The sequence below is a fragment of the Amblyomma maculatum genome, chromosome 6 (assembly GCF_055883805.1).
Source record: "Amblyomma maculatum isolate TAMU_Amacu chromosome 6, ASM5588380v1, whole genome shotgun sequence".
In the NCBI taxonomy this organism is placed as follows: Eukaryota; Metazoa; Arthropoda; class Arachnida; order Ixodida; family Ixodidae; genus Amblyomma; species Amblyomma maculatum.
The window spans coordinates 52,945,462-52,966,180 of record NC_139349.1 but is presented as its reverse complement, the minus strand read 5'-3'; the positions used below and the strand labels follow the sequence as shown (position 1 = coordinate 52,966,180).

The 20,719-nt window shown below is 51.5% G+C and overlaps 1 protein-coding gene across 1 annotated transcript; it reads right to left on the bottom strand.

Annotated features, from left to right (window-relative positions):
• Window positions 1–2,158: 2,158 nt before the first annotated feature.
• LOC146185738 (uncharacterized) lies at window positions 2,159–7,324 on the bottom strand. Its single transcript, XM_084607905.1, has 3 exons — window positions 6,785–7,324; window positions 6,141–6,191; window positions 2,159–4,810 (listed from the first exon to the last, which is right to left on the bottom strand). Exons 1-3 carry the CDS (start codon window positions 7,322–7,324, stop codon window positions 2,159–2,161), a joined length of 3,243 nt encoding a protein of 1,080 aa, XP_084464031.1.
• Between the last annotated feature and the right edge of the window lie 13,395 nt (window positions 7,325–20,719).

Genomic DNA, 20,719 nt, shown 5'->3' with positions numbered 1-20,719 from the left:
TTATCTGATTGTAAAAGAAGAATCGGCTTTTAGGTGACGAAACAGAAGAGCTCGCGAGTGTTATACAAAGGTGCGTTTATCAAAAGCGCATATGAATATAACTCGAGGGACGATGCACCATTTTGTCTGTAACTGCACACAACAACAAAAGTGCCCCAAAAATTCACTGGAGGCACTTGCGACTGCTTACATGTGGCTGCAATGTAGCTGCATATCTATCTACATACTTTTACGCACTTGACCCGCGGTATTAGTGTTCTCTCTGCAAAGCGACTAGAGGTGCAGATGCATGGCCTAGTAGCAGGATCTAGTTTGGTAGACGTTTCATGTGAGCCGCTTGTATGGAGATGACAGCTGGCTTCATTAGTGCCAAAAGCTGCTCTCTCTGCATGTCTGCCCAGTCAAAAAATATAATGGGTCCAATTGGGATGACCAGCCAGATTTAATTGGTTCTGCCAATCCCAAATAGTCCAGTGGGCCCTGTCCAACCCCAACTGGTTTCTTCACTCCTAATTTTGACACCCAGTTTCTTCATTTTCAACTGGAAGTCTCTAAACCAATTGGGCTTCAAACTACTTCCCATTGGTACTAATTGGTCCAAAGGGAACATCCAATTGGGAAAGGTCAAGCATGATACCCTTGACTGAGCTATGCACATATATTAACATATCTATAAAAAGATAACTGAAAATTTTCAAATTCTTATAATAAATATATGTCAGTTAAATTCCTAATTGACATCGTGCCCACCGCCACTTCGGGCATAACTTGGCTGAATTAAGAAATGCCACTGGTCCTAGCAAGACTGTCTAATGAATGGAGTATATATGTGCAAAGTATCCTGTGGGTATACATTGGACTATGGTGCATGCATGTCTCATGATTTCTGTAAAAACTTTTATAAAAGCTAGCACTCCTGCATCTCCTCAAAAACAATTCCAAAAAGGTTGAAATTAAATTTCCGTTCTTTTTTAATCTGAGTTCAAACCATTTGGGCATAATTAGAATACTATTTGAGTTCAATTGGTGAACCATTTTATCTTGACGGGTGACCAATTATTTCCAACTGGGAGCACCAATTGATATCAAAGGATCGGGCCCAATGGGTGGTGAAAACGATTGACCAGTTCATTTCAAATAAAAAATTTCCAATTGGATCCATTTATTTTGTTGCGAAAGCAACTACGCTAGTCGCTGAGCCATTTTTTGGAGCCCCTGATGAGCCAAGCTGCGCGAGGAGCGAGTTGCGTCACACGGAGCACAGCTGGAGAGCCGCCGCCGACTCCTCCGCGGCGCTGGTGACTCAGAGGTGCCGCCGCGCCAGCTACTCATGCAGCAGGAGAGAATGACGTCACACGCTGCACAGCTGGCGCGCAGGGGCCACCGCCGAGTCCTCCGCGGCGCGGTGACTCGGAGCTGCCGCGTTCGCCTTAGATATTGCTTCTGCAATTCTACTCGGGATGGCCATTAGTCAAACCGCAGCCAATTTTTTTACTGCGAATACGCGATGGTCATCATGGGAAGAGAACGCGACGCACACGCTGACCGACCTTCTAAGTCGTGGTATTTTGACGCCCATGGTAACCTCGACTTCCGACACTGCTGATCGTGCCATAGCTACCTCTCGAAATCCCGGAGCCAATCGTTGCCGAAGCTCACCATAACATGTACCTTTCTCTGGGGACTTGAGCCGCTGAGCCGCTCGACTGAGTTTTGGGAGCAGTTTGACCAAATGCGGTGCCTGCGACAGAAAATTTTCACTATTTGCGACTTTCCTTGACGCAGGACGCCATTTCTATGCTGAAGAAACGGTTCGGCGATAAAGCAGGGGTTCCCGGGTTCGATCCCCATGGCGGCTGCGTTTCGATGGAGGCGAAACGAAGTGGCGTCTGTGTGCTGTGCGATGTCAGCACACGTTAAAGATCCCCAGGTGGTCGAAGTTACTCTGTAGCCCTCCACTATGGCTCCCCTTTCTCTCTTTTTTCACTCCCACCTTCCTCCCTTCTCTTACGGCGCGGTTCAGGTGTTCACAGAGCAAGTGTGACAGATACTGCGCCTTTCCCTTCTTGTGAACCGATTAGGTGGTGGTAATAACTTTATTAAAACAGAGGAGTTTGGGGCATGCATGCCCCTGGGCCCCCGCACGGCCCCACTACACTCAAACGTTCATGTTTCTATGGTCCATGACGTCGGCAGCCCAGTCTGTGGCGATCTTCTGCCGAACCGGGTCCTCAGAGTGCAGCAGGGTCTCCCAGTCCTCCCAGGTGGTAAGGTGCTCTAGACCCCGCGGGGGAGGATCCGCCGGGCATTGGAACAGGATGTGGGCGAGGGTGGCGTTGGGGTTATTACAAAGGGTACAGGAGGGATTGGTGAGGGTGTGGTGGTGGCGAGACGCACTATAAGGAGACGGGAGGGTGCGCGTTTGTAGTCGTCGCCAGAGCGTCTGGTGGTAGTTGTCTAAAGATGGGTGAGGTGGGGGATAGAGTAGTCGCTCGGCCCGATAGGCCTGCGTTAGCTCACTGAAGGAGTGCATGCGATCACGCGTGAATCCCGGATCGGAGGCCGCCGGCGCCCGGTTTAAATAACCTCGGGCTAACGCATTGGCGGCCTCGTTACCGGGATTCCCGGAGTGCGCAGGCACCCATATCAGCTCCACATAGCGGGGTGGGTTAGTGGCGGGCGAGTTCAGTATGCTGAATGCAGAAATGTGAACTCTACCACGCGCAAAATTTAGTAGAGCAGTTTTCGAGTCGGAAATTATGTAGCGTGCTTCCGTGTGTGCAAGCGCGTAGGCGATGGCTGCTTCCTCGGCTGCCTCCGAGGAGGTGACCGAGGGGAGGGGGACAGTAGCAACAGGCTGCAGGGAGGAATTTGTGACGGCCAATACCGCTCCCTCATTCGTGCATGCGGCGTCCACCCATACGGCGTCCGTTTCGGAGCCGTAGTATTTGTGGAGCGCCGCTGCTCGGGCTCGGCGGCGTTGCTCGTTATACTGGGGGTGCATGTTGCGAGGGAGAGGCTTGATGAGAAGGTCTTGGTGGAGGGGGCGAGGTATGGGAAGGAGGGTAGGGTCATTCGCTGGGACACGAATGTCTAAAGTCTCCAGGATATGGCGACCGGTGGAGGTCTTGGTGAGACGCAAGTATTGGGCTTGGCGATGGGCCTCCACAAGCTCCCCAACTGTGTTGTGGAGGCCAAGCTGTAGAAGGCGTTCTGTGGAAGTATTAATTGGGAGATGCAGGGCCGTCTTGAACGCCGTGCGCAACATGACGTCCAAGGCGTCCGTTTCCTGCCTGTTGAGTCGGAGATAGGGGACTGTGTATAAAAAACGGCTGAGGACGAAGGCGTGAATTAGACGACATAGGTCGTTCTCCTTCATGCCTCTGTGATGGCCCGAAACTCGTCGGATGAGGTGCGATATCGCGCCTGTCACCCGCTTTAGTTTCTTGAGAGTTAATGTGTTTTTGCCGTTGTTCTGGATGTGAAGTCCCAGAACCCGGAGCGTATTCACCTCTGGGACGGGACGGCCATCGACTTCGATAACAATCGGTGTGGTGGGGCATCCGCGGGTCGTGGGTCGAAGTATAAGTAGCTCAGACTTCTCTGGGGAGCATGAGAGTCCGATGCTCTGGGCGTGTTCTTGTGTGAGGGATGCGGCGCTTTGCAAGGTACCCTCTATGTCGCCATCACTACCGTGTGTGGTCCACAGTGTGATGTCGTCCGCATAAAGGGTATGTCTAAGATGAGGTATCGTGGACAGTTTCCGGGCGAGTGGAATGAGCGTGGCGTTGAATAGGAAAGGAGAGAGGACAGATCCCTGTGGAGTACCGACGCTCCTGAGGGTGTAGGGTTGGGAGGTAAGGGGGCCGAAATGAACCTCAGCCATGCGGTCCGTTAAAAAAGCCCGGACATAAGTGTACATCCGTACACCTATGTTCAGAGGAGAAAGAGCAGTCATGATCGCCTGATGTTCGACGCGATCAAAAGCTTTGGACAGATCCAAAGCCAGGACTGCCTTTGTGTGGCCCGGGACAGCCGGGTCGAAGATGTCGTGGGTGAGCTGCAGCATGGCGTCCTGAGCGGAGAGATGGGGGCGGAATCCCACCATGCTGTGTGGGTAAAGGTCGTTGTCCGCCATGTGAAGTGTCAATCTCGCAAGTGCCACGTGCTCGAAAAGTTTCCCGAGACACGAGGTGAGCGAGATTGGTCGCAGGTTTTCTAGTTTAAGAGGCTTGTTCGGTTTTGGTATAAATATTACCTTGGCGTGTCGCCAGGACTGGGGGAGGGTGCCCTCCGACCAGCATTTGTTGAAGTAATCTGTAATCTGTGTGATTGATTTGTCATCAAGATTGCGGAGTATAGAATTGGAGATTTTGTCCAGTCCCGATGCTGAATTTGTGCGGAGCGTCAGAAGGGCCGCTCTTACCTCCGTTTCCGAAATATCAGCGTCTAATTCCGGGTTAGGTTTTCCTGAGTAGGGGGGAATGGAGTCGGATGTGCCGGGTGAGGTGTATGTTCGCTGAAGTGTGTCAATGAGAGCGTCTGGGTCGCTATTGTGTGTGTGTAAGAGGCGTGTAACATGGTGTTGTGTAGCGGATTTGGACTGTGTTGGATCTATGAGATGTCTCAGAAGTTGCCAAGCTCGCTTGGTGGACAGTTTTCCGGCGAGTCCGTCGCAAACTTGCCTCCAATTACACCGGCAGACCTCCTCTGCGTGTTGTTGTATCTGCGTCTGCAGTCCGGCCAGTCGCTTTTTAAGCGTTCTATTTAACTTGTTGCGTTTCCAACGCTCGAGTAAGCTGTGGTACGCCTCCCAGAGGTGGGCGAGGCGGGAATCTAGAGTGGGGGTGTCTTGTGTGGTTGTAATTAGCCGGGTATTGAGTTGGACATCGGTCATAAGTGATTCTACCCACTCGTCGATGTCCGTGATAGTTGTGTTTGTGTCGTCCTTCCGCAATGCGCGGATGGCGTCCCAGTTCACCAGTTTGTGGGTGATATGTGTGTGGCGGGATTGTTTAAAGGGGAGCGAGATGTTAATGATGTAGTGATCGCTTCCCAGTGTGTGTTGTGTTCTTGCCCAGGTGACGCCACCGAGGAAGCGACTTAGCGTCAGGTCCGGACTGGTGTCCATGCTGACGCTGGTGCCGATCCGCGTGGGTGTGTGGAAATTGTTGTGTGTAGTTAGGCGCAGCTCCTGGACTAAGGACCAGAGACATCGACCACGGCCCGTAGTGTAACTGTACCCCCAGTCGGTGTGTTGGCAGTTGAAGTCCCCTCCGATGAGGAGAGGGTGCTTGCCAGCGAGTCGGTGGAGGTCCCGCAAGAGCGTCACCAGGGAAGACATTGGATGAGATGGGGGGTGGTATATATTGGCAATGAAGATGGAGGGCACTGTGTGTGGGTGATGCATTATTTCCGTGATAACGCAGGGTGTCTCTGACGTAATAGTGTGTGTTTGGTGGGTGATTGAACGGTGAATAAGAGTGGACACCCTGGGTTTGTCCGTGGTATCTGAGTGGTGGGGCATAAAACTAGACAGTGATGCTCTAGTGGCCGTATCCTGGAGAAGAATGATTTGGGGCGGCGGGGTGAGGATGGGAATGAGTAATTGGAAAGGCGCACGCTTGCCCCGGAAGCCGCGGCAATTCCACTGGAGAATGGGTAAATTAAGTTGCTGCCCCGCCATAGTGGAGAGATTGGGAGCCAAGTGCACTAGGCGTTGAAGAGGGTGGTGGTTGCGAGGGATGAAGAGGAGGTAGTTGGAGATTGATGTGCTTCAGGATAACGGTTTGTGTGTGCTCTAAGGTTTGAATTCGGGTGTCTATGCTGGTCATTCTCATGTCGAGTGTATGAACCAAGCGTGAGAACATCGAGTCAATTTTGTTCTCGAGTTGGGTGAAGAGGGAGTCGATTTTGGAATCTATCCGGGCTTCTAAAGCCTTTAGCTTTGATTCAAATTTTGCCTCAACTTGCTCAAGAGCATCATGTGTGACAGGTGGGGGTTCTGACGTACGTTTCTTTTTGGGCGGTGGTTGCGTGGCTGGGGATGTTGGAGAAAAGGCGGGAGGTACAGCTTGGGAAGGGAGGGTGGATGAGGAGGGTTGGTGTGGGGTCTGTATAAGGGAGGAAAGGCGGCTTACCTCTTCCCGCAGGGCCCTGAGCTCCTTGTCGCGTGATTCTTCCTGATGTGGCTGGGTTGGCGGGGTTTGTTTAGAGATGCCTTCAGCTGCTCGGTCGGCCCATGACATCTTTTGTGGGTCCTTTGCGCGTTCTCCTTTGCGAAGCGACGTGGATCGAGTGGCGTTGAGTGCTATCTTCGAGTAGCGTCTCCGGGCGGCTTGTCCTTACGAGAGAGGTGTTGAGCTGCAGGGTTGGTTGCAGGTCTTCGCCCTTTAGCCCTGCATCTCCCCGTACCCGTCATGTGCGCTTCTCCGCATAAAATACATTCCGGAGTGCAGGAAGGGATAGTCTCCTTGGGATGTGGTTTCCCACACCTCGGGCAGTTATTCGTACGTGGCAGCGTGCACACATCTGTCCTGTGGCCTGGCTGTCTGCAGTTGATACAAGCGTCCATGTGGCCTCTGTAAGGGGTGCACCTGTGGAGTCCCCCGCCGTAAAGAACTGTGCGAGGAACCGGTCCTTCTCTAAAAGTAATTAATATTGATCGAGTGGCACCCATGCGTCGAGCGTCCACTATTGGGGCACGGGGATTGCTGTTCACGAGATCCTCCAGTAGCTCCCTGGGGGTTTCATTCCAGTAAGCGTTCGAGATTACTCCTCTCACCGCGCCGTCCGGGGGAGCGATGTAGGCTGCTACGGCGTATTCGGTGTCTTGGTAATTAATTTTGGTGATTTGTACCAGCATAAGTGCGTCGTTCTGGTGTGGCGTGCTCATTGTACACGTGTTATTGGTGGGATGAACACGCAGCTGGGTGCGGGTGGGCTCCTCGAGTGAAGCGGTGGCGTTCAAGATTGAGACGCGCAGCTGTCGTGGCGGTACTGAGGTGAGGTGAAGCCCTCCACGGGATCGGAAAATCACCTTGTAATCTTCAATCGGTAGTGGCGGCTGCTGTCGTGACCTTTGTGCGGCAGCGCGGGCGGCGCGCAGCTGCTCGGATGCCTGGGCCTTGTTAGTATTTGGGGTGGAAGATGATGCCGCTCTAGCGTCTGTGGTAGGCTTGTCTGCCTGATCGGTCTGCATAGCGGAGATCTGGTGAATCTGCTGTTGCTCCTGGGTGCGGGCGGGAACGCTGAGGATGTGAGTCCAGTCCCGCGGATTGAAGTCCCGAGGGTCAATAGCTTCGCCTGGCACTTGCACCTTCATGATGGCGTTGTACTTGGAGGTCGCGTTCGGAGTAGGCCTAGCTCCCAGCGGAGCGAGGCCTAGCTCGGGCGACGCGGTGGCTCAAGGCGAAATGGGCCGTGGGGGCCCGAAAACTGGCCAGATCGGGCCGAAAATTGGTATGGGCGTGGCGCTCACCTTCACAGGGCTCTTGTTGGTGAAAAATAGGCCACTGGTTCGGGCTACTGGCGAATTTCGCCGTCTTCGCACGGAGCCGACGTGAAGCGCGTCCGCACTCCACGCAAGGCGGAACCGGAATCAGAACCGATTATTATTAATATTAAAGTACGCTTGGAGCAAGAGTACTTCTCCAGACTGGACTTTTCCACCCATACTTTCGCCAAGCGACACAACGGTTCTTAGAAATCACAGCAAGTACTTACATCAGAGGGTTGGAGTTCTTGGGCGTTGTTGTGGCTGTAGGAAGAAGGAAAAGAAAATGCACGGGCCTGCTACTGGCTCTGTAGCTTAGCCATCTCCGCTGCCTCTTGCGGACAGAAGAAAGTAGAGGAAAAAAATTTGCGACGATTACGTTACTTTCTAATGCGAAATTTGAGCGCAGCTCGTCAGCTGTTTCACCCTTTTCGATAGATTGAGGCAAAGATTTCGAGGAAGATATGTATGTACTATTAAAGACAACTATTTTATTTTTCACACATATTCCTTCAAGAAACACACTACTAACAGTTCTTGACTGTCATGAAGCTTTGTAGTCGGAGAAATGAAGAGAGCAATTATCGGGAGGTTGCGGGAGGCAGCGCGTGGGCCTATATAGAAACGCTGCGCGGAGAAGAGACTAATGCCACAAGCTGCAGACGAGAAGAAAGAACCTTCGCAAATAACTGACTTGAGAACGCTGTAGCCAAAGTTAGCGTCTCATCGAATTTCTAGCAATATATGTTAAAAGGAAGGCGGGCCTCGAAAGCCAAGGGACGATCGGCTAGATATCCGGACTATCAAACTAGCTGCGTATATGCAAACTACATCAAAATATGATGCTTTTCTCTGAGTGAGTGAATTCTCTTACTGCACATCTGCAGTTCCGTGTGGAAGCTGGCATTATTCATGAATTATTATCTTAGCAGTGTGTACCATGGGTGGTCACGTCTTCCACTTGAGCTCTGAAGCGTGCCTTTCAAAACTGGTTCACAGGAATGGAAAGGCGCTGTATCTGTCCCACTTGCTTGTGTGGACACCTGAATCATACAGTAAGGGAAGGAAGGTGGGAGTGAAAGTGGAGCTGGTTACAATTGAAAGGCGCAGTATCCGTCACGCTTGCTTTTGTGGACACCTGAATCGCGCCGTAAGGGAAGGAAGGAGGGATTGAAAGTGTAGCTGGTTACGAGGGACAACGCCGACGTCGCGAAACCGTTCCAGGAACGGGCGCCAAAGAGCTGCGCTCTAAAAGAAAAGGGAGAGAAAGACGCGCGCCGCAACAGCCGTTGTCCACCACCTAAGCGGTGGCGGGTGCAATGACGACCTATTCGGCGGCAGGCTAGCACCCGCCGCAAGTAGCGTTGACCTACCAGTCCCAGCCCCGTAGGACCAGAAATAGCCACCTTCAACCCCCCCCCCCCCCCCCTTGATTTCTTGGGCGTGAGCAGGATAGGACATTTTCTGCAATGCTTTGCGATATCCTCCTAAGAACACTCCTGCGTGCTCCCGTCATCCAGTACCACCGTCCACTAGCAACTGGTGCGGCAGCTGAGGTCCACGATACCGCAGCGACTGAACTGGAGCTAGATCGCTTGCTGGCGTTTCTGGCGATAAAAGCGAAAGCTTGGGGAAGGCCGACTACATACAAAGCCCGTGGGAACCCGGCAATGCAGTCAGAGACCCGTACGTCGCTCTCGGCGGCCCTCCATCGCTCGTGTGAACGTGCGAGTTCGGGAGTGGGGCGAGTTTGCTTGGCCCGTGATATCGTGCACCCAGTGCCGGCCTTTGGGGTGGGTGCCAGCATGAAGGAGGCGCCGATCTGCACAGAGTGCTCATCTCCCCGGTACTGCGCTGTCTGTCCAGTGCCCGTCTTAGTTGCGTTTTAACGCGGTAGCGTTAAGGAGCTCGTGTCGCAGAAAAGCCGGTGTCGTCGGCGTCGTTGGCAGTGAGCGATAAATCCCGGCATGCACTTCATAAATAAAAAGCAACTTCCATGTGCGGCGCTGCCCCGACACGTGGCGCGCCACTCGCCCCTGACATTTCGCCGTGCACCCTCACGGGTTGTAAAATCAAGCGTCTTTCTTTTCTTTAGATCACTATCTTCGCTCACCCGTTTCTCCCCTTCGGGCCGCGCGGGTACCGGTGCGAGGATGCCCCAATACCCTTGCGTTTAATAAGTTTTCTCGCTCTCTCCCCTTCCAACATCCAGCGTGCGTCACTCGACCAGTGGTGTTTAGGCGACGCGGCTCCTCTTTCCGCTCACAGCGCGATTGCTAGGTGCAGCGTCTGATGCCGGACGCCTCTGACGTGATCGCTGCGCCGTAGCGCTTCTGCTGGGAAAGCTTCCCCTGCGATGTAATAACGCTATCGCGTTCCACTCTTGAAGGCGAAGCTTAAGCGTCCTCCAAGTTTTTTTTTTGAAGCGAAAAGCTTCACTACGAGGGTCGGAGCTGTTCTGTCTGTAGGATTGATTGAGTTTCTTTTATTGAATGGGAAGGCTCATGGCCATGAATGGGGGTAAAAGGGAGTAGACAGAATTTTCGTAGTTTGTGCAGGTCGTCGCTAAAATCATATTGCTCTGACCAGGCCTCGAAGGGAGCCGTACTTGGCAAGAAGGAAAAGAAAATGCACGGGCCTGCTACTGGCTCTGTAGCTGAGCCACCTCCGCTGCCTCGCGCGGACAGGAGAGATTGATTGATTTATAGGAAGGGAAAGGCATGGTAACTGTCTCACTTGTTTCCTGTGGACACCTCAACCGCACAGTGGGAGGAAGGTAGGAGTGAAAGTGGAAATAGAAGCCGTAGTGGAGGGCCGCGGAGTAATTTCGACCACCTGGGGATCTTTAACGTGCGCTGACATCGCACAGCACACGCCTCTTCGTTTCGCCGGATTGATTTATAGGAAGGGAAAGGCGCGGTAACTGTCTCGCTTGTTCTCTGTGGACACCTCAACCACGCCGTAAGGGAAGGGAGGAAGGTGGGAGTGAGGGTGGAAAGGGAGAAAGAGGAGCCGTAGTGGAGGGCTACGGAGTAATTTCGACCACCTGGGGATCTTTAACGTGCGCTGACATCGCACAGCACACGGACGCCTCTTCGTTTCGCCTCCATCGAAACGCAGCCGCCGAGGTCGGCTTCGAACCCGGGTACTCCGGCACAGTAGTCAGGCCACGATCGACATCCACGTTGACAACTCACCCATAAAGGAAGTTCAGACCGTTAAGATACTGGGTCTATGCATCAATAACAAGGGCAACAACCACCTCGCCATCCAGAAACTCCGCCTCGTGAGCGAGCAAGTCGGCAGGATGATCGCCAGAATAACGACGCGGAAATCAGGGATGCGCGAAGAAGATACTCTCCGACTGGTGCAGGCCTTCGTCGTGAGCCGCATCGTCTATGCGGCACCCTACCTTCGTCTCAAGAAGTTTGACATCAAGAACCTCGACGTCATAATCAGAACAGCCTACAAGAAGGCCCTGGGCCTCCCTCTTACGACATCGACGGACCGGCTTTTACGACTGGGCGTCCACAACACGGTAGACGAGCTGATTGAGGCACACCTCACGGCGCAGGTGGTACGACTCTCCACGACTCTGACTGGCCGACAAGTCTTGAACGATTTGAACATCAATTGCCCCGAACAGCTAGACCCTAAAAGCGACATCCCAGCCTCATGGAGAGGACAATTCAAGGGAACTCCATTACCGAGGAATATGCACCCCGACTTTCACCAGCCAAGAAGACAAGCACGAGCGGAAGCTATAAAAAGGCACTACGGCGGGCGCGAGGGCGTGTTCTATGTCGATGCTGCGGGTCCTGAACAGGGAATGGCGGCCGTTGCGGTAGTACACCAAGATAAAACAGTGGATGGACTAATATTACACAGCCATGACACACTGGCTGCGGAGGAAGTGGCAATTGCCCTAGCTGCGACACACACTACCTCAGAATACATTCTTACAGATTCACAGACAGCATATCGCAATTACCTCAGGGGCAGGATTGCACCGCTAGCAGCTAAAATCCTGCAAGATAGTTACACCCGTGGCTACCAACCCATGGATAAACACTTAGTATGGGTACCAGGTCACCAGGGCATCCCAGGGAACGAGAGCGCACACGCCTCAGCCCGAGCATTTCTCCCCCGGGCACCCAATACGGATCTCGTGGAACCTCCTATCCCATTGCTAACTTACACCGAAATACTTCAGCACTTAAGATTATCTCGCCGGGTCTACCCTCCACCGGCAAAGACACTAGACAAAGGGGAGGAGATACACCTCCGCAAGCTACAGACCAACACTTTTAACAATCCACGCAGACTACACGCAATAGATCCAGAGTCATTTGACTCACAATGCAAATTCTGCGGGGAGAAGGCGGACCTATACCATATGGTGTGGGCATGCCAGCGAAATCAGACTGTCACTATTAATAACCAGCCAACGCAGGAGGGGTGGGAGGCAGCTCTGACCAGCTCGGACGCAATGGTTCAAAAAGAACTCATCGGAAGAGCGCGGACAGCAGCCTACGCCAATGGGGTTCCGGACTGAGGACTCCAACCGCCGCTACAACCTCCTAATCATTTTCATTAAAATATTTTTACCACCACCACGGGCATCTTACCACTGCACCACCCCTGCGGGGCCTTCGTTTCTATGATTGATTTATAGGAAGGGAAAGGCGCGGTAACTGTCTCACTTGTTTTCTGTGGACGCCTCAATCTGGCCGTAAGGGACGGGAGGAAGGTGGGAGTGAAATTGGAAAAAGAGACAGAGGAGCCGTAGTGGAGGGCTACGGAGTAATTTCGACCACCTGGGGATCTTTAACATGCGCTGACATCGCACAGCACACGGACGCCTCTTCGTTTCGCCTCCATCGAAACGCAGCCGCCTAGGTCGGGCTCGAACCCGGGTCCTTCGGACAGAAGAGATTGATTGATTTATAGGAAGGGAAAGGCGGGTAACTGTCTCACTTGTTTTCTGTGGAGGACCCGGGTTCGAGCCCGAAGAGAAATTGGAGAAGAAAGAGAAAGAAGAGGGAGAGAAAGCGCGTGCCAACAACCGTCGTCCACCACCAAAGCGGTGGCGGGTGCAATGACGACCTACAACAGAAAAAAAATTGGCAGGCTAGCCCTCGCCGCAAGCGGCGGGGACCTATATACCTGGCCCAGCTCCATCACGGCCAGGATCTGTCCTTGGGGGGTCAGAGCCGAGCTTCGCGTATGCCGTATGCCACGATCGAGTGACGTCACAGCCAAGGCCATCTGCGCTGCGGACGTGCTCCGCATGGGCTCCTGCGAACTTGATCAACGACGGAATATATTGAAGGCGGACGACTCTCAGATTTCAAGAGACGATCGCCAGAGCAACGGAGCTTCGGAGGGATACCGGTTTTTTGACAGCAGGCCAATTTTCTGGTTTTTATCGCCGCCTCGTGGGAGCCGAGCGTTCTGCCTAACGTTAGGCATTACATTGCAGCGTGGTCGGGGACTCCCCGACGCACGCAAGACGCCGGAACTGGCCGAGATGACTATTGACGACAAGGGACGAGAGCAGAATTGCGTCGATATGACGGCATCAGAAGCTGAAGCAGAAAAGTCGGGTTTTCAAACCGGTTGGTATAGACGAGGAGGAAGAAGGTACGTGCCGGAACAAGATGGCGGCGATGGAAGTGCGCAGCAGCAACCCCCCAGCCTAATGAAATTCAGACCCAAACTAGGGAAGAAGTTAGCGGAGAAAGCGGTGGAAAAGAAAATGATCGACCTACCGAAAGGCGCTATAAGGCTGCTTCTCAGACCGAGAGGCGGCATAACCATAACGGCGAGGTGGAGGAACGTGGAAGAAGCGGAAGTTGCAGACGCACCAGCGCAAGAAGCAGGGGTGGATCCGAAGGTGCTCATGAAGGAAGGCATCGTCTCGATAAACATGACGCAACAAACCATCTTCGTTGCATCAGCGAGCGAGGACAGGGCTGTCAGTACCAAGACGCCAAGAAACTGACAATCAGAGGGAAGACTGGAAGTGGACTACCATGCTCCGATGCCGGATGGCGCGGGCAAGGTAGTCATACACGGAATTCCAAAGACCATGAGCATGGAGCTAATTAGGGAAACAGTAAGTAAACAAATAAACAAATAAATAAATAAATAAATAAATAAATAAATAAATAAGTGTTCAGTTCAGTTCAGTTCAGTCGTGTCCGACTCTTCGTGACCCTATGGACCATGTCACGCCACGCTTTCCGGTCTCTCACTATCTTCCTAACATCACATAACTTCATCTGCAGCGCCTCGAGGATGCCATCTAACCATCGTGTTCGCTGCCTACCCCTTCTCCGGCGATCCTCAACCTTTCCCAACATCAAATCTTTCTCCAGCGACTCCTCTCTTCTCATCAGATGACCAAAGTAGCTGAGCTTTAACTTTAGAATTTGACCCTCCAATGAGCAGTCAGGGTTTATGGTCGACAATATCGACTGATTTGATCTTCTGGCAGTCCAAGGAACTCTCGAGTCTTCTCCAGCACCACAATTCAAATGCGTCAATTCTTCGGCGGTCAGCTTTTTTCACAGTCCAACTCTCGCAAGAAGGTGGTGTTAAACGCGCTATTCTTGAGCGAAGCTTAAACGTCACTTTATTTTTCCTTCTTGCCTATTCCTAAGAATGGGAAGAAACGTGAAGAATGGGAATGAGAAGCATTTTATATTTTCAATCCCATTTATTGCATTTACAAACACTTGCTTGGTTGTCTTAATTTCCCACTATTATCTGGTTATCTGCGTTGGAAATATGTTAATTAGATGTATATGTAGTTCGGTCCTGGCTCGATGTTATTTTTCAGATTATAATTGAGTTTTTCTCCTTCGACTCTATTTTGTTGTACGTGTATTAGCTATCTGCTTGATTGTCTTGGTTCACCGACTTGCCGCAAATTTATATATATATATATATATATATATATATGTATGACCTGCCGCAACTTTTCGGTATGTATATAGTTACGTGGTGACAAGCAAAGAAGACGGCACAACATGGCGACAGGATTCCTCTCGCGCTACTGTCGATCTTCTTCTTCGCAACACTTCCCGGGGCCACCGAGCGATCGTCTAGATCAGTTCGTTTAAGTCGATGATGACGTGATGGTGTAGACGTTTAAGAAAAGATAGAAGAGTATGATGCGCTTGCCACCACGATGACGATGAACACGATATTATGCTTGGGTGATCCACCTCCCATGGAGCTGTTCAACCATCCGTCACCAGAGTCCATAAAACCGATGGCTCGAGGTCGCGTCGGGCAGCTGGGCGGGGGTTGCGTGTACATGTCCGGTTCCTTTGGGTCCTTCGGGTCGTTCGGGTCCTTCGTTTCGGTTCTGGTTGGTCTGTTTGTTCTCCTTGTTTTCAGATCCGGGCTGGGGGCTGGGCGGCGGATAGTTGGTCGGGCCGGGGCAGGAAGGGCTGGGGCGAAGCTGCTCGGCGATGTCCCAGGGCTCTCGGTCGATGGCCCCGGCTTACAGATTGTGTCGATACTCCAAGGCGAGGGTGGGGATTACATTAATATATATATATATATATATATATATATATATATATATATATATATATATATATATATATATATATATATATATATATATATATATATATATATATATATATATATATATATATATATATATATATACGTGCAGTAGCTCTTGACGTTCCTTTTAAATTTGACGTGCTAATGATACATGTTCTGTACGGCAGACTTCTGGCGATTGCGTTGCATTAGTTAGATTACGTTGTTTAGCTGAGTTGCCCTCATGGAAGCAAGCTCCCCCTGCCTAACGCCCGCCGGAATCACTTTGAAAAAGCAACGAATGCGACCTTTTAGTCGTATGATTTGTCCAGTACACCTTTCACAACCTTCGGCAATATATTAGGCAGGCTTTTATCTTGCGTTATGCACTACAATAAAAATGCTGAGGCTTAGCTAAGGTTAAGCCTAGTCAGATGCGAAGCATATTGGTGGCTAGGCTTGGAAATGCACGGTTTTTCCTTGGTTAAACTCGGAAATACACGGTTTTCCTTGGTTAAACTCGGCAATAGCATGACTCATCTCGAAAATACGGTAGTATAACTGTGTTACCGACACACAGCGAACATGACGAACCCCGGGCCAACGTTGATCGATTACCACTACGCGAATATGTACGCGTACCAAAAGCTCTTAGAACATCGACGTGCTGAAGGGATCGACGATTATGAATTTTTCGGCAACAACACGGTCATATGGGAAAGCCTCCCAGTAAACTACCCATGTCCAGCTGGCTTGACATGCAGCAACGGCTAGACTTGGCTAGACGCTCTTCATGCTCTTCATCGGTCTCTGTAGCACGCCGCAGCTTTCGCTTCCCATTCCAACGGGCAGCCCTGTCTTCAGGAGGCATCTCAACCCCGTGTGTGTGCCTAGTAGGAGGGGGGGTGGTTGTGGCTGTAGGAAGAACGAAAAGAAAATGCACGGGCCTGCTACTGGCTCTGTAGCTGAGCCACCTCCGCTGCCTCGTGCAGATAGAAGAGAATATAGAGAAGAAAGAAGAGGAAAAGGGAAAGAGACGCGCGCCGCAACAACAGCCGTCGTCCACCACCAGCGGTGGCGTGTGCAATGACGGCCTACAACAGATAAAAATTCGGTGCCAGGCTATAGCCCCCGCCGCAAGCGGCGGTGACCTACCTGTACCAGCTCCATCAGGGAAGAGAGTTTTACTGCCTAGCAGAAGTTGTTGTTGTTGTGGCTGTAGGAAGAAAGAAAAGAAAAGGCACGGCCCTGCTACTGGCTCTGTAGCTGAGCCACCTCCGCTGTTTCGTGCGGACAGAAGAGATTTGATTGATTTATTTATAGGAAAGGAAAGGCGCGGTAACTGTCTCACTTGATTTCTGTGGACACCGCAACCGCGCCGTAAAGGAAGGGAGGAAGATGGGAGTGAAAGTGGAAAGAGAGAAAGAGGAGCCGTAGTGGAGGGCTACGGAGGAATTTCGACCACCTGGGGATCTTTAACATGCGCTGACATCGCACAGCACACAACGCCTCTTCGTTTCGCCTCCATCGAAACGCAGCCGCAGAGGTCGGGTTCGAACCCGGGTACTCCGGCACAGTAGTCGGGCGTCTTACCACTGCACCACCCCGACGAGGTGGACAGAAGAGAAAATAGGCAAGAAAAGCAAGAAAGAAAAGAAGAGGGAGCGAAAGACGCGCGCCGCAACAACAGCCGTCGTCCACCACCACCGAAGCGGTGGCGGGTGCAATGACGGCCTATAACAGATAAAAATCGGTGGCTGGCTAGCCCCCGCCGCAACCGGCGTTGACCTACCGTCCCAGCCCCGTAGGGCCAGGAACTGCCACCCTTCTCCTGCCTAGCAGAATTTGTTTGTTATTTGTTGTGGCTGTAGGAAGAAAGAAAAGAAAATGCACGGGCCTGCTACTGGCTCTGTAGCTGAGCCACCCCCGCTGCCTCGTGCGGACAGAAGAGAAAAATAGACACGAAAGAAAAAGAAGAGGGAGAGAAAGACGCGCGCCGCAACAACAGTCGTCGTCCACCACCGCCGAAGCAGTGGCAGGTGCAATGACGACCTACAACAGATAAAAATCAGTGGCTGGCTGGCCCCCGCCGCAAGCGGCGTTGACCTACCGTCCCAGCCCCGTAGGGCTAGGAACTGCCACCCTTCCTGCCTAGCAGAAGCAGACGCACCCCCTTATATATCGCCGCTCCGGCATCACGTGTTCACTACTGCGCACCTAACGGTAGAAGTGGGAAGCGCATTGGTAGCGACGCCGCGCTCGACCGCGCGAGGCGGCTGCCCATCTCTCCTCTGCTCTGATGTGACGTCACGCATCACGTGGTACCCCTTGGTAACGACGCCGCGCTCGACCGCGCGGACCGGCGGCCCATCTCTCCTCTGCTCTGACGTCACGTATCACGTGGTTCTCCTTGGTGGCGACGCCGCGCTCGACGGCGCGAGATGCAGCCCGGTCTCTCCTCTGTCGTGACGTCACGCATCACGTGGTAGGTCATGAAAGGTCAATGGTGGCGACACAGCCGCGCTCGAGGAGCTGAGGCTTAGCTCTAGTAATATGCTTCGCGTGATAAAAACGTAAAACTCGCGTAGTGAGAACTGAGTCGCCCACGCCACATTTAATAATTAGGAAGCCTTAACGGATTGGAGTCCAAAAATTATGGTACGTTACCTCTTCCTGCAGCAATCCACCATGCGTATTTGTCTTTTGGCGTAATGACATACCAGTGAAATGCGGAAGGACAGACTACGGCTTTATGCCTTCGGTACAACTTATAGCTGTGTCAAAACTTAAAAAGCGACCTGAACGTTCGAGGCCTCAACACTCGTATTGTCGACCTTATTCTCCTTCGCAGCCATGCATACATTTGAGTGGCCCCACCTGCGTTTGTCGTTGTTTTTCGCCTCTAAACGATGCCAACTGCTTTCGTAGACAACGCCACTTAGCTGCCGCTCATTTCAGTGTGAGCCATATATCTCTCAGAGCTCTGCTTTGGAGCTGTTTTGGCGATACTCTTATGGGAAATAGAAGTAACTGTTCCAGCCAGAAGACAGGCCAATATTTAGTCCTAATGCTCGCATCCATTTTCGCTTTCTCTTTAAGGACGTGACGGCAAGCCCAGGCATTATATTATCGCTCAGCCTAGCCTCATGTCGGAAACTGACGGTGCTACCATGCAGCCTAAGCAGCTTTGTCCTTGTCAGAATCTGTCTGTTTCTTTTTTTTTGTCATTTTCCTTCTTGTAGTGTGCCGTGTCAAAAGGCTTTCGTTTAGCTTCCATGGAGTCCTCAGAACAGTAATTTTCCCGGCGTCCACCCTCTCCACTCTTTGCATGTTCAGTATGCATAACCTCGACGTAGAAACAGAAAGCTTTTACGCTCACAATAGCTTCTACTCTAGCTGCGGTGCAAAGACAATTAATGAGCAATACACCGTCGCTACTGTCTCTGAGACGGTAGATTTGACAGAGAATGAAAGGTAACCAGTTTTTATATGACTTCGCGAGTGCTCACGTCTTCGACTCTACGTGCTGTATGGGTGCGTGTACACACGCGTGTATATCATTTACGGCGACAAACACCAGCGCACCACCACCTTCTCCAAGGCCTATCCACATCTAGCAGTTCATTACGCCGCTCTTTTCTATGTATTTTCTTCTCTTCTTTCCTTTCGTTTTCTTTTTTAAAGAACCATCTCCCTAATCCCCCCCCCCCCTCTCTCTCTCTCTCTCTCTCTCTCTCTCTCATGTCACGCGTCGTGCACCACTTTGACCGTATAGCCGCTGCCGGGTCGATGGAGTTTGTACAGGTTGGCGAACGGGCACGCAGACAGGGAGAAAAAGGGGGAGACAGGGAGGCAACCAAAATTATCAATTGCTCGGAATGGCAGTCCACTTTATCTTTCTCCCCGAGCTACAGTAATGATGACTGCTGCTGCTGCTGTAGAACTGCTCCCATTGCGGAGGGTCGCAGGAACGCGTTCACACGCCACGTTCATTGCGATCCCTTCTCTGCGAAGCGTAACAAGAAATTAATAATAATAAAAAGAAAGCAATGAGTCTGGTGAAGCATCAGATGATGCAAAGAGAGAGAGAGAGAAAAAATGGAAGCGATATAGGGAGACGCGAGGAGTCCTTCCCCGTGTCCCATTTCTTGGGGCTGCCACGGGAGAAGTAATCAAGAGGAAATGAGCCATCCTCTGGTCAAATGCAATTCAGACGCCGCGGGCTTCGGGAAGAGATAAGCACGCGCAGACAAGGTCCTGCCGGGCGCGGAAACGCGAGACTGCCTGCCTTTTTTTTTTTATTTCTTTCGCTTTATAGCGGCGCTTCTCCCTCTTCTCTTCCTTTCCCCAGAAAAGAAAAAAAAAAAAGAAACTCTCGTTCTTTCCTTTCGGTATTGCTCATAACCTTATTATTATTATGCGCATTTTATTTCTCTATGTTCACCGGTGTAACTACATTATTTGTCCTCCTGTGGCCTGCCCACTCATAGTATTGTTTTTTCTTTTCGCGCTCAAATCGTGGCGGAGATATGCCGGGGAGAACGTCATTTGCTCCGCGGCAATTGCCGTATGCACTGGCCGCAATCCTGTGGTCTTCCTCTCTCGCATCTTTCGCGGCAGAGTTATCTTTCCCCTGTCCCGACCTCACGGCTGTTCTGGTACGCTCCGGTGGTGTGTACCTATGCTTCCAAGCCACATTCTCTTGCTATTAGGGTTCTTGTTTACGCAGTACGACTGCGGATGGCGCATGTATACACGACGATGCATACAGAGAGCGCGAGAACCCGTACACCTGGTCCCGTTTGTGACTTGGTCGTACACGCACCTCAGGTGTTGTTCCGGATATTCCTACCATTGGCTGCGTCAGATAACGCAAGCCTAGCGCCTTTATTGCCTGGCGCGAATGTTGCAGCCATTGGACCAAATGCAGGACAGTGTACCCAAGGAACACGCACTAAGCCCGATGTTTTCTTTGGTTTGTCGGTGGGGAGTTAGTGAGATTGTTCTAGGGATGCATTTGGTGTGCAAATGTGTTTGATGCAGCGAATACTGCATAGTCAAGGCGCACTGAAGTCTGTGAGCAGTTAAGGCAAATATAACAAAACTTCTCTCTGCCTTATTGTAACAGACTTGCATGACTGGGCTCGGGATAAGTGCTTCGCGTGTAATGCTCTTCTTAGTTTAGAAAGAGAACCGTTATTCGTGGCTCTCTCCATATTTCTTCATTTGTTCGGAGAGGAGATTAAGTCGAAATTGTAACCGCTACCTTAAAGTTTGGGCTTTCAGTTCACTCTAACGAGTCGACTCTAATTTCGGACAAGGGTTATTACCATCAGATGCTTGCTATAGTGTCTCTAAAAGTAATCTGTAGCAAAGGTACAACGTACGGCAGTGACCACGAAGTAGTGCACTGCTATCTGCAGTGATCGCAGCGCCAGTAGAGTACCGTGGGTGGAAAGAGCGAAGGTTTCTAGTTACAGTGGGATTCAGCACTTCTACATGCGGAATAAGACGGGGAGCGATGATGATGATTATGATGACCTCAGACAAAATGACACATACCCACGGCTGGGGATTGGCCAGGGTGCATTGTAGATTGTAAAAATATATGTTCAAGGACTGGAGCATTCAGATGGATGTTTAACTAGAATTTGGAAAAAA

What these genes read in the sequence shown, in the direction of transcription:
- LOC146185738 (XM_084607905.1), bottom strand. Translation starts at nt 7,324, where the DNA reads ATGAAGGTGCAAGTGCCAGGCGAAGCTATTGACCCTCGGGACTTCAAT. An exon ending in TCGCTCCCCCGGACGGCGCG is followed by an intron (nt 6,192 to 6,784) that starts GTGAGAGGAGTA and finishes CCGCCAACCCAG; the next exon opens with CCACATCAGGAAGAATCACG. An exon ending in TCAGGGCCCTGCGGGAAGAG is followed by an intron (nt 4,811 to 6,140) that starts GTAAGCCGCCTT and finishes CACCTCTGGGAG; the next exon opens with GCGTACCACAGCTTACTCGA.